This window comes from Aricia agestis, chromosome 19 (assembly GCF_905147365.1).
Source record: "Aricia agestis chromosome 19, ilAriAges1.1, whole genome shotgun sequence".
Classification (NCBI taxonomy): domain Eukaryota; kingdom Metazoa; phylum Arthropoda; class Insecta; order Lepidoptera; family Lycaenidae; genus Aricia; species Aricia agestis.
The window spans coordinates 523,162-537,049 of NC_056424.1; the positions used below are offsets into that span (position 1 = coordinate 523,162).

The window sequence follows — 13,888 nt, forward strand, 5'->3', positions numbered from 1 at the left end:
AAATAATAGCTGGTCCAACAAGGTTATAAATGAACGTAGGCGGGGGCGCTGCTGGTTAAGGAGAACTGTCAAAAATGGCGTTTTTTGTATGATGACAGCGTTAGTTCCTTTTTTCGCCACGCGCATTTAAAACCTTGTCGAACTCTATGGTCATGGTTAAATATGGCGTCTTGAGGGCGTCAATTTTTAACTTTAACCAAAGATTTGACATTTTGCATTGTAGTTAAAGTTTAGTTGGTGCAACCCAGTCTTAATCTACAGAATTGGTCGATTACTTACCTATAAATTAATGCCATCAGAAAATTTTGCTAACGCTACTTTTTTAGCAAACAAAACTATCATTGCGATCCTATTCTGATCGCGCGTGGATTATCATCTTTCATGTACTTACCATCGAAGAAATTGATTCACAGCCCATAGCCCCCCCCCCCCCCCCCCCCATTACCTCTTAAAAGGCCGGCATTGCACTTGTAGCTCTGCTGATGTTGCGAGTGTCCATGGGCGACGGAAGTTGCTTTCTATCACCGGTGGTAGGCATCATGTAGACGTTCAGAGAACATTTGCAAAAATTTATTCTGAATAAAAAAGTTTGAGTTTATCAGGTGACTCGTTTACTCGTTTGTCCCATTATTTTACATTAAAAAATCGGTAAAACTACTAACCCTCATTTTATTAATTGAACTTATTATAATTAATAATATACATTTTTTAAAGTTCTGAGTACGTCCCATAATATTCAAGAATATTCAAGAAATTTGATCTAGTGTTAGATAGCTGAACTACGTAGTAACATCAACATCGACCTAAGCTAGTAGTTTTGCTTTTAGCCGATAGATGAAATATTGAAAAGTGGGCGGAGCTTGACACCTCCTCACCTCGCAAATTGTCACGCGTCGTTTCTTAAGGAAATTCGATTACGACACCTCTCTATATTAGCTTCATGGGTTGTATTGTATGTCTAGTATGATGTGTAAAACCATTTTTCAACATTTTTCCTATAATAATTACATTTAAAATGTTTATAGAACACAGTTGAAGATCTACAGGCACAAGCTGACTTCAAAGTGAGTAACATAATATTATATTATTATAATAAATATTTTATAAAACCCGGTTTTTTACATCATGGTACTTTGATGTATACAAAAAAAAATATTATACAAAAACACAAACTTGAACTTGTCACACTTTATTTATTTAAATATTTATGTGCAAGTGTGATATTATTGAGATTAAAAGAGACAAACTGATGACATGAATAATATATTTGGTAAATAATTACTTTTATTTACCATTTTGTTTTCGTATATGAATATAATATGCTATGTTACAGACTTGCAGAGTGTGCCTGGCCATGGACAGGAAGATGTTCAACATCAGGGACCACAACCTTCATCACCTGTACAAGATGATTGTCGGAGTCACGGTAACTATTATAATTGTTCTCTGTATCAAATAAATGTTCCTGGAACAGATGGATTGTAAATATTATCATGAATATTTAAGCTTTACTGTACACCTAAAAGATTTTGTAATAATAATTTACAATTTGTTTTATGATATTATTTTAGTTAACAAGATATTAATAATTTTAGGTGGAGGCTAGAGACTATCTGCCCCAGATGTTGTGTTGGGAGTGCACCAGTAAACTATTGTCGCTAAAGAAATTCAAAGAGCAGGCACAAACATCACAATTACTGCTGTCAGATAAACTAGCTGTTAATAATGTGAGTCATGATCAAATATATACATGGGCTAGATAAAAGCATCAATCCAAATCTACGTTATGGGTATAATAGATAGTCAGATCTGTCCATTACAATTTTAAGGCTTAAAGCGTGCAAAGCTAGATTAAGGTTAAAATTTTGTGTAAATATGTATAGGAGTTATTTTTGTAAAAGAGAATAAAATTATCTACGAATATGTTTTTGTGTCCTGTGAATAAAACTACATTTTATAAATGCATTTTTATTTGTTTGTTTCAGATCCTCACTATTGGTGATATAAAATCAATAGACCGTATACATAATAAATTAAAATCAAACCTTACAATCAAGCACAATGTACCAAACGAGTTCGACTTAAATATAGATGTGTTTGATTTGACCATGAATCACATGGAGATGCTACTGGATATTAAACCTGAATGTGACCAGGGACCCACTTTGGTAATTGAAAAGTTCTTTGTGGGGTACAGTTGTCCTGGGTAATCGTTATTTGCCTGTAACTCCTCTTAAACCAAGACAAATAGGTTATTGTGAAATAATTATGATTTAATTATTTTTGTACACTAATAAAACACACTTTTCTTGCACTTTTTCCACTATATTAAGATATTATTATAACTTTTAACAAATAACACGATGTTAAAAGTTATAATAATATCTTAATATAGTGGAAAAAGTGCAAGAAAAGTGTGTTTTATTAGTGTACAACATGAATTTCCACCAAGAACCGACAGTACAATCAATTACATATGTTAATTATTTTTCTAATAGTAAGTTCTTTCAAAAACGCTCGTCATTTTACTCATATTACTACAGACAGGCAACCTACTCTAGCAATTAGGAGGATACACCAGGGGCGAGAGAAATTGAAAATAGGTATTTGAAAATGTATTCCTGTCTCACCAATCTCAAGTCTCCCACCTGCAGAGCGCGATAGAGACAACACGACAAAAGTTCTAATAAAAGAACAGAAAATCTTCGATTCGTTGTCCGCTGATTCCTTTTCCAAAACTTAACCGATTTAAGTACTTTTTTAATTAAAAATTAAAGCAAGGCTTGAGCTGTGTTCCTATGTTGTATTATTTTTGTATATTTTAGCCAGTTTCGTTTTCTGGGTGTTTGAACACAGAGGAAAATCTTGACACTTTTTTAGGTTTTTGGACGTTCTTATCTTTTTTAATAATAAAATTATGAAAAAAAAAAAGAAAACGTAGGGACATGCTAATAGTGGCCATAGACATTCAGGAAAAATATCATAACTCTACCGGCACTATCCAGGGAGGAAACAGGGGACAGCGTTTGTATGGAAAAACGGCGGTGTGGACTCCTCTTAACACAGTAAGCTCGGGCAAGAGGTGCTAAACTTACGGCTGACTGTCTTTCAGGAGCTCAGTGGAATGTCCCCCAAAAGTGAGATCCCTAAATGCAGCAAAGTTGAACCGGAATCCACTATTCTGGTTGAAATGTTAGATTTGAAACAGAATATAGATGTGAAGGATATAACCGACCATAATATCAGTGATGAACACGATAGTAATATGTCGCCACATCCACAACATAGCGATAGCGAGATAGAAACTAAACCAGTTAGGAAACTAGTGAAAAAAGAAGTTACAGCAGCAAAGAGAAAGAGACCCATAAAAGAAGTAAATGTGAAAAAAAAGAGGAAACAGTAAGTGGTTTTATTTTTGCTTTACATTGTTTTTAAACATGGACTTCACTCATAGACACAGTCCATGGACAATATGGGGCAGTGTTGCCATTAATCAAACTTTTTATTTTTATTTTTAATAGACAAAAATCGGGGGAGTTTTTTTAACTTACAGGTTTTTAGTTACAGGTTAGTTTGACTGTATTGTAGAGGGTGTCATTTTCAGTTCGAAAGGTCCGAGGATCGAGCTGCCCGGGTTCGAAGTGCGAAAGCTGACGCTGGAGGAGCAGCAGGCGGCGGTGGCGGCGCGGGCGCGCTCCGCCGCGTACCTCGACGCGCCCTACAAGTGCGAGGTCTGCTACAAGGGGTTCCTGTCTGAGAGGACCCTCGCCACGCACGCCGTGCGACACACCGAGGTATGCCTCGGGGCCGACGGGACTCGAACGTCGAGAGCTGCAGTGAGAAAAAACATAAGTACTTTAGTCTCATTCAATTACAGCGTTAAACATTATGCGACGATCTGCACTCTACCCAACACCTTGCAGAATTTATATAAATGTCGAACATGCTCAAAATTATAAATTTTCCCTCGAATCCGCCATAGGGGAGATTATGATTGTCGAGTATGTATATCTCGTCAGAGTTCAGACTAAACTACATGACGAATTCAAGGTCTCTCTCTCTCTCTCTCTCTCTCGAGAGAGAGAGAGATCTATTATAACCTCTCATCTGTCAAACGCGCAAAATGGGCGTCGTAATACGACCAATATAAGCCAAGCCAGCTTATATTGTTTCTCTTCTTGTTACACTTCTTCCAACATAAACAATTAAACGGAGATGCAAATAAATTAGTGTCAGTGTGAGTGTCATGTTCTAAAATCTGATAGAAATTGATAATATTCGTTTAACCGTCACGCCATTTTCGAAAATTGAAAATGTTTTGAAAATGGCGACGAATAAGCGGCTTTTAATTGTTTATTTGTGTGCAGAAGTGCGGCAAGTACAGGTGCGCGGTGTGCAAGTACCGGTACAGGCTGGAGAGGCACGTGCGCACACACGTCGTTACGCATCACACCAACCAGTACACTTGCAAAGTCTGCGGTCTGGTCACGCAAAGCAGGTGAGTTTAGCCTACACATGTATAGTCTGTCAAAAAAGTGAAGAAATTAATAAGTGGCAACATCGTAGTGTTCATCAAATCGTCGTTCGTTCGTTCTCTTTCAAATCAATCTCAGAAAAAAGAGATGACACAACGATGTTGCCACTTTTTAATTTCTTCACTTTTTTGACAGACACACCTTAGAAAATATATTTTTATGGTCACGCATAATAAATTAGTCTGAACATTTATTTTGATTTTTATAAATAAATAAATATATATTTTTTATTATTTTTAGCTCTACAGCTAAGAATCACCAGGATTGGCACGATGGCAGCACCTACCAGTGCCCGCACTGCCCCACCACACTCACGTAAGACCTTAAATTTTATTCTGGCATTTTCAATCTCGCCTAGGAAAGAAGCTTCATCGGTTATCGAGACGTCAGGCCGAGAATAAATGAACACTATTGAGTCAATAGTGTTCCTTTATTATTCAATGGTATCGACCGTTGCAGAACTGGTGCAGTAGTGGGCACGATGTCAAAATCAAAATCAAATCAAAATCAAAATTGTTTTATTTCTGAATAAATTTAAAAAAATGTTTTCAGAAAGTCCTACATGATGCCTACCACCGGTTCGGGAACTAACCCGGCGAGAAGAACCGGCGTAAGAAACTCGCACGGGGCCCACTTTTTTACCAAAAAAAGTGAGAAAAAAATTAATCTTTTAAAATAAAGTTTACAATTTTGTAACTAAATATTATATACAATATCCACATACATAATTGTAAGTCCTATAATAATGAAGAAGTAGCCTTGCAAGAAGCCATCCTACTCCCAAGGTGTGCCATCGTTTATGAAATCATTGACCTTATAATAGGCTTTAGCACACAAACGTTCTTTAACTACTTTTTTAAATTTATTAATGGAAAGATTTTGAACGTTTTCTGGGATTTTGTTGTAAAGGCGTATACATTGACCTTTAAAAGATTTACTGACTTTACTAAGTCTGATCACCGGCATATCTAGCTTGTGCTTATTTCTAGTATTCCTAGAGTGAATGTCACTTTTAACTTTAAATTTACTTATATTTTTTCTAACATATATTACATTATCCAAAATGTATTGAGAAGCAACAGTTAGAATACCAATTTCTTTAAATTTATCTCTCAGAGATTCTAAAGCAGACATTTTATAAATAGAACGTATGGCTCGCTTCTGCAGCACAAATATTGTATTAATGTCGGCAGCGTTTCCCCATAAAAGGATTCCATATGACATCCTACTATGAAAATAACTAAAATATACTAATCGTGCCGTATCTTCGTCAGAAATTTCCCTAATTTTTCTGACTGCATATGCTGCAAAACTGAGCCTACCTGCAAGATTAACAATGTGAGGACCCCACTGTAATTTACTATCAAGTGTAATACCTAAGAATACAGTGTTGTCTACCAAATTCATCTTCTCATCATTTAATACTACATTGGTTTGGACTTGCCTAACATTGGGCAAAGTAAACTTTATACATTTTGTTTTACTAGATGTAGACTCAAAGTCCAGAATGTGTATAGTAAAAAACCAGTTTAATTTTCACTTACGATGTGACGCAACATATTGCCCGTCCGCAGCAAGTACACATCGTACATGTCTCACCTCCGGATCAAGCACTCGTCGCGGTTCTCGTGCGAGCTGTGCGGCTACACCTTCGTCAGCGAGCGCGGCGTGCAGACACACAAGAACAAGAGCCACGTCCTGGACGCTCAGGTACGAACACACGTGCAAATTGCAATTATACACTCACAAGCATACTCGAAGATTTTTAACTCAAAATTAAGCCGCTTTGTAAGAACTAGCGTCTACAATCTAGCGGTAATACAAATACACATCTACAACTGTATCGCCGTCTCCGCAGGAGGTGCTGGGGGGTCCGTACTGCGAGGAGTGCAAGCTGCGGTTCGCCAGCGACGAGGCCTATCAGCGCCATCTCACGCAGTCCTCCGTACATAGCAGCGACGACGACCCGTAAGTGATATTTTGTTACTGATGCACTATTAACGGCCTCATCGATGATCAGGAATGTTATATAGAAATTTATAGTTTTCGCAATAATTTTTTTGAGCCCCAAGAAGTTCCAACTCAATAATAAATTCGATTTTAATTTAGGAATCGTGTCCGGAATGAAATATATACATATAAGCTGCACCCGCGGAAGACGGTCAAGCGGCGTGCGGCCGGCAAACCGATACCTTGCGAGGAGGTAAGTGAACACTGGGTATGTCATGAACATATAATTTTGAAATATATTATCCATGTTTAGGTAAAATACAAAATATAAAAAAAGTTTAGTAACATTCCATGTCGATAGTGTGGTGAGCAGCAGGACAACTACAGAGCGTACGGGAAACACTTCCGCGCGGTGCACTCCGGCCTCGTCCGCACCAAGTTCAGGGGCAACTGCATGTGCGAGCAGTGCGGCAGGAGGTTTCAGGTGAGTGAGCCAACATACAGTTCCTATGTGCCATTGGCGCCTGCGCGAGCAATCGAATCGCAGATTAAACCAGATGACTACGACATATACAATATCATTGCTAATTCTTACGTTTTTGTGCAGTGCAGGGCTCTCTTGCTGGACCATATGCTGTCACACTCCGGCGAGAAGCGGTTCAAATGCCAGACGTGCGACAAGGCATTCACCCACAAGAACAATCTAGCTGTGCACCAACGCGTACACGGTGCGAAGGTTCCTATCTACCGCTGTCCGTACTGTGATCGACAGTTCCACTTCTATCCGAACCGCGACCGCCATGTGAAGACCGTGCACAAGGGCGTGAAGCAGTTCCAGTGCGAGATCTGCGGCAAGGAGTTCACGTCGGCGGCCGGCCAGCGCGCGCACGTCGACCACGTGCACCACAAGAAGCCCCGCCCCAAACGCGTGCGCGCACGTGCTCCGACCGCCCCGCCCACCGCTTACCGCGACTAACAATGATTTTTTTTTAATTTTTATCGTTTTTAGTATACCTCGATCGTGGATAAACCAGCCACAATAGCTTATCTATTGTTATCGCGGCCGCATGTGAGTTGAAGCAATTATTAATTATAATAATCTTTTTAATGTACCTACCGAATTAATGTCACCCAAACACAAATCACACGAGTAGCGTTAACTTTAGAGCGGTTAGACTTTTGAACAGTAATATTAACGTCAAAATTAATTTTATTTGTACTTATAGGTCTACCAGGATCTGATGGCAGATTTTCAAAAAATATCCTTGATCATTGGATAATTTTTGATATTTGCAAGTTTCACACACAGAATAAGCCGCTAGGAAAAAAAGGATCAAAATGTTTCCAATTTCCTCGGCATTGCTAGAGTCAATTTATTATTTCACTTTTTGCCATCAGATTCTGATAGACCTGTTACAAAATTATTATACTTCAATTATGATCAGTAAGTATAATAAATTCAATATGAATCAAATGATTTTACCTCATCTTTCATTAGTTGTGACATTTCTGCACTCGAACATTTCCTTAAAAACACCCGCCTTTTTTATGGAATTATATTGAAAAATTTTTATGACAAATCAATGTAGTCTGTAAAAAAAGTGAAGAAATTAAAAAGTGGCTACATTATTGTGTCATCCCTTTTTTCTTCTTCTTCTTCTTCTTTTGGCGTAAGCCAATTTAGGAGTTGCCAGCGTCAGAGTTAAGGCGAAAGATGTGAACAGTGATTTAAACGTAAACTGGTTGCCATGCACTGGGCACGGGTGATGACTGATGAGTGATGACTTCATGCGACCATGCAAATACAAGATATAATAATGAAACAGAAAAAATCAGAACAAGCAAAATTAAAGCAAAATATTGTTTCTAGAGTAACGTAATCTGTGGTCAGTGGTAGGTACCTACCTAAATTGTCAACTGTCTGCTGTGAAGGGTGAAGGGAAAGTTGTTATTTCAACCATAAACGCATAATATATGTTTTCAACCATAAACTTATAATGCATAGATCAACAAAGAGTGCGAGCGAGAAGAAAATCCTTTATGGAATATAACAAGATGAAAAGAGAGAGGCAGTCTAATGAAAATTGTAACAACTTTTATTTGACAGATCGTTAAAAGTCGTCAATCGTTTTTATGCCCTTTCGGTATTTGCAATTTATTATTTAAATCGTATGTTATTTTCAACAAATATTATTATATATAACAATAATAACTTGTGCTGTGAGTGATTGCAGTGTAAATCATAGGAATAACCCTGAAAAATATACATTTCACACGTAATTAATCTTCATGTCCTAATTGCTACGATGTGTTTATTTTTGCTATATTCTGTCTTTAGTTCTCTATTTCAAATAAAATATTGTGAATCCTCCCTTTTACTTTCATATTTTGCGTAACTAAAGTTACTATTGTTCTTATATTACACAAATTTTGAAGAAAAAATTTTCTTTAAATTTTTTTACATATACGCTAGTGCTTGAATCAAATTTATCGTTAAGCTTATCGATATTTTACAATAACATAAAACTAAAATAAAAATCATTTACCTTTATATTTATCACCTTAAAAAGGACATATTATCTTATTTTAACGATTATTTTTAAGTAATAATTATCTTTTGACATATCTAGTATAAAATCAGGATTTCACAGATCAGTCACTTGAATCTAATACTCATTGAATGCAGCTTTCAATAATATAATAGACAGTTCTCTGACAGAATAGGTATAAGTGCAACTTATATTATACTTAATAGGACTGGTACCGACTTCAAAATTATGAAGATTGAGAACAGAAATACTGAATACAGAATAAGGATTATTTAATAATTTTTAGTTCATTTAAGTATAATATTACTATTGTCTTTACCTTCAAATCGGTTTACAAACGGCGGAGTAATCGTTGAACATACATAAAAATATTATATCCACAGCCGAACGTCTAACCTCCTCCTTAAAGTCGGTTAAAAATGATTGTAATAAAAAGTATTAGGGAGTTATTCGTTATATCGGCGCCGTTTTCCGAACTCCGAAGTTTGCCGAAGTCACGCGATGTTTGCCGAATAGGCTGGCGGCGCCTATTCGGCAAACATCGCTTGTCAAACAGAATAATGATCAAAAACATTAGACTTGAGCTAAATGACTATGAAAAGTACAAATAATAAGGTCATAATAATTGTAAGGATGCATAATTATTTGAATCCTTCGATCGGGGATTCTCGGAAATGCTATTGTATTCTATTGTTGTCGCGATCACCGGTGCTCGTATGGGGCTTGAATCTTGGATGGGTTAATGGTGGTGATGATGAAGATGCTGATAAATGTGATCTGCATAGTAGCATTTAAAGACAATATACAAGTTAGAGAGTTTCAGCGTTGTTTAAAGAAGCAAAGGCTTCTTTAAACAACGCTGAAACTCTCTAACATGTATAAGGAATCTGAAGTTCTGTTCAGTACCTTCGGAAGTATACCAAGGAGTTTATAACTGTAGCTGTAGTGTAAAATCTTACTTTTTGGTAGCTGAAAAAAGATAGCTAAGGTAAAGCTAAGCTAAGAAAATGCATTACAAAAAACTAAAATATCCACAGCCGAACAAATAGGTACCAAACCTTCACCTTTGGAAGTCGGTAAAGTCGAATAATTATTATTTCTTTTTAAAATTTGTGTATCGGCACTGGGACCTAGCGCTTTACGCATTATCACCGGCTCCCATTTTGAGTGCCAGCGCCGGCAGTCGTTGTTTTATATCTCGGCTGCCGGCAGTATACTTACCGTAGTTCCCATTACTGATATATTTTTTGGGAGCCGGCGCCGGCAGCGGAGGCACTCCCAAAAGTATTATGATATTTTATGATATGTATTTAATTTAAGAAAAAAAAAATATACTATGTGTGTTGTTTACTTTCAACGTTTACTTTCAATGCAGCAATGTAAGGGCTGATTTACCAGATAGATTTTACCTGAGTAATAATTAAGTAACTTTATAATGTGTTATGTGTATATTATTTACCCCTATAAGAACCTTATGTCATAAGTCATAACATATCCGACGAATGACGATTGAAAAATCATTCCAAACGAAAATGTGTATCTACTTTTCAATCGTCACCTTTTTTGCCAATTAAAATTTATGATACCGTACCTAATTTGAAATACAAAATCTGTCAAAATTGCATATTATTTATTTCTTATAGAAACTCAGGTAAAATAACTCGAACGGACTAAACTATCGATAGCAAAATACTATACTATCGATAGTAAAAGATACATCACTAGCACACGCACACATTGACATATCAAAAATGGTCACGCATTTTCGGGTTGTCAGGTGGTCTATACGACAGTATATTATAAGTTTATGGCCAGACTCTTTAAGGCTCTCTCCAGTCTATAGTCTCTTTGGTAGGTCAATGGCGCTGCTGGTAAAGGAGAACTGTCAAAAATGACGATTTTGTAGGATAGAAGCGTTAGTTCCTTTTCTCGCCACGTTCATAAACAGCCTTGTCGAACTCTACAGTTTACATTAAAAATTAATTCACGGATATTTCTATTTTCTGTTTTATTACTGTGTGTAAAGATTACGGACAAGAAATTAGAAAAGACATAATTGATAATGCCTAAGTGCAGTGTTGTTGGATGTGGCTCAAGAAGAAAGGAAAACCAGAAAAGTTTGTCGTTGCATCGGTAAGTTTAATTATATTTTTACTAAAAAAATTGTCATTTTACTAATGACTTGACTTCGTATGTGCTTATTTAATAATAATAGACCTGGGGCTAGTGACAGATTTTCATGATGAAGTTCCTCCCAAGCCCAACCGAAACTTCGTAAAACGAATAAGGGACTTATACTATGAATACTAGCGACCGTCAGCTGCGACTCCGTTGGTGGGGTGGGCAGTAGCAGCCTCCCAAAGATGAAGAAAAAAAAATTTCAGTCATTTCCGCATTTGAAAATATGTCAGAGTATTGTTAAAATACTCTAGTAAACAATTAAAAAATGTAAGTCAGTGGAAAAGTCGTCAGCTGATAAGTTTTAGTAGGTATAGATACTGTTTCCTTACACCTTTCAAGATACCAGCTGAGAAACTTTCCACTGAGATACAGCAAGCTGATATTAATTTTCATTCATAGTAGCATATAAACGATCACCAGGTAAATTTTTAGCTGAGAGCAAATCATTAAAAATACAATAATTTTGTTCATGTTCAAGGAGCCAGCTGAGGTATAATCTATTGTGTTATGGTCAGCTGACTATGTTTTTCTTTTAAAATACTACATAAACTATACTCTGATAAATTTTCAAATGAGAGGAAATGACTGCAATCCCCAGTTTCAGAAATAGAAGCTATGCTCAGAAAAGCAAGCGCATACTTCACATTAGCCAGCCTTGCTTGCTTTAATATCTTTTATAAATATCTCTTTTAATTTTATGCTTATGTTTTGATTTGGTCATTATATCCTAATAAAAATATAAATGTCCAAATTATAGTTTTTTTTATGATAGGCTGGTTCTAAAATTGGAAAGTGTTTTTGGGGGCTGGGTGAGACTTGAAGATTCGTCGTAAAGACGTCATAAAGAAAAGTCCCAAGGGCGTCACAGTACAAATAAGTTTTGGAAGCCTTGTTCTATAATGCTTAGTACTCACTATAGTTTTACTCCAAATCGAGCAAAAACCACAGTATGGATCGCAAAACTCACAGCTCGAAGGCTCGCATCGAGCCCCTTGCAGGCACGATGGAATTAAATATATGTAGTTTCCTTCGATTTGGAGGAAAACTATCGAGCAATGCTAAATGTGTGGTTGAAAGCCCAAGCCATGGTTTTACTCTACATGATTGCTGGATCGAGCAAAACCGTATGTGAGTACTTAGCATAATATAAATATGAATAAACTCTTAAGAACTGGTAAGCATTTCTACCGAGGTTGATAAATTTCATCATACTTTTTTTCAGGTTACCAAAATCTGAATATATGAGAAAAAAATGGTTAGAAGCCATCGGAACAGAAAATATAAGGCCAAATGTTAAAGACATATTTATTTGCTCCTTACATTTTCATAAAAGTGCGTTTAACACCACATTGGATGTTATTAGACTGCAAGATGGTGCAATACCTGTACAGTATCACAGAAAGGTACTTTTTGATTTGAGATATTAGTGCTATGATCCACTCATATTGTGATAGCTATTTTTTATTAATTCTGAACTTTGTTCTGCCTTTTTAAAGCATAAACAATAGAAGGTAAATTAAAAGTGACACAGCAGTTTGTTTAACCTATCAATCTCCAAGCGGCAGCCAGCTTCTGCATTATTGGGGGTTGCATTTGAATTACGCATTATAGGGAGGGGGCGGGAAAGGAGGGGGGAGGGGGACCCCCCTCCCCCCTCCCTAAAGTTAGGAAATCAGTAGTTACCACGATAAATATTTTTTTATTTTTTTGAGGTTATGTTCAATAAAACAACCAAATTAGTAGACTAACAACAAAAATTTTTTTTTTTTTGGGTGTGGGCAAAGTCGTTTCTATGCCTTATATTAGTTCATGGAATTGGTACATTTTGGTTTGCATCAAAAAATCAGAACTACCCCAAGTTCTGATTTTTTTATAGGTTGTATAGTGTATTTTGGGGGAGGGGGGGCAAAAGTCTAAATTTTTGGTTTTTCGTCTATAACTAAAAGACTATGCGTTGTAGCACTAATATTCTATGATGACATTTTTCCAAATTCTCATCCGTTTACGCCCAAATTGGTCTCGTTTTGTTAAAAAATTTGTCTTCTTTAATAAAGTATATAAGTAGATCAATATTTGACCACATGGACGAGAATTTGTAAAAACTCGAAAAAAAATTATTTTGGAAAATTTGCAAACATTTGAACAGTATTACTGTATAGGTATATATACTGTATCTTTGAAACTATCCAGTTTATCGAGATTCGAGACCCAACTATTCTCGTTTAGTTGCAAATTTAGTCAACTTTAAAATAATTTCTAGTGACTTCTACCATTAAACAGGTCGTAAAAAATGGCAAAAACTTTTTTTGATCAAAAATTTAATGGTTTCTCATGAATTTTACAATGTTCCGGAAGGATTTCGAGGTGGAAAAATTATATTTATTATTACCACCTCATTACATACAACATAAAAAAATCAGAACTACCCTAATTGATGCAAGTGAAGACCCTTTTTATGGTACGATTTCCATGGACTATATCTGTATCTGTACTTTTATATATAAAACTCAAAGGTGACTGACTGATTGACATAGTGATCTATCAACGCAGAGCCCAAACCACTGGACGGATCGGGCTGAAATTTGGCATGCAGGTAGATGTTATAATGTAGGCATCCGCTAAGAAAGGATTTTGATAAATTCCAACCCCAAGGGGTTCAAATAGGGGATGAAA

General features: G+C 36.3%; 2 protein-coding genes across 6 annotated transcripts in view; both read left to right on the top strand.

Moving 5' to 3' along the window:
• The window catches only part of LOC121736544 (zinc finger protein 184-like), a 107,059-nt gene that overhangs the window by 2,052 nt on the left and 91,119 nt on the right, over positions 1-13,888 (top strand). Inside the window, exons 4-16 of one of the 5 annotated variants that reach the window (XM_042127815.1) lie at positions 1,026-1,064; positions 1,334-1,426; positions 1,596-1,727; positions 1,986-2,168; positions 3,113-3,399; positions 3,605-3,794; positions 4,368-4,498; positions 4,776-4,850; positions 6,110-6,245; positions 6,394-6,503; positions 6,645-6,738; positions 6,847-6,969; positions 7,093-7,481. In XM_042127815.1, the coding sequence (XP_041983749.1) occupies positions 1,026-1,064; positions 1,334-1,426; positions 1,596-1,727; positions 1,986-2,168; positions 3,113-3,399; positions 3,605-3,794; positions 4,368-4,498; positions 4,776-4,850; positions 6,110-6,245; positions 6,394-6,503; positions 6,645-6,738; positions 6,847-6,969; positions 7,093-7,461 (1,962 nt within the window). In that variant the 3' untranslated portion in view covers positions 7,462-7,481. Of the gene's footprint in view, positions 1-1,025; positions 1,065-1,333; positions 1,427-1,595; positions 1,728-1,985; positions 2,169-3,112; positions 3,400-3,604; positions 3,795-4,367; positions 4,499-4,775; positions 4,851-6,109; positions 6,246-6,393; positions 6,504-6,644; positions 6,739-6,846; positions 6,970-7,092; positions 7,482-13,888 lie in introns of those variants that run through there. The other 4 variants (XM_042127817.1, XM_042127816.1, XM_042127818.1 and 1 more) reach the window with 4 other exon arrangements.
• Positions 10,988-13,888, top strand: part of LOC121736537 (zinc finger protein 836-like) — a 37,874-nt gene continuing 34,973 nt past the window's right edge. Inside the window, exons 1-2 of the mRNA XM_042127799.1 lie at positions 10,988-11,167; positions 12,438-12,618. Of these exons, the coding sequence (XP_041983733.1) occupies positions 11,097-11,167; positions 12,438-12,618 (252 nt within the window). The 5' untranslated portion in view covers positions 10,988-11,096. The remainder of the gene's footprint in view (positions 11,168-12,437; positions 12,619-13,888) is intronic.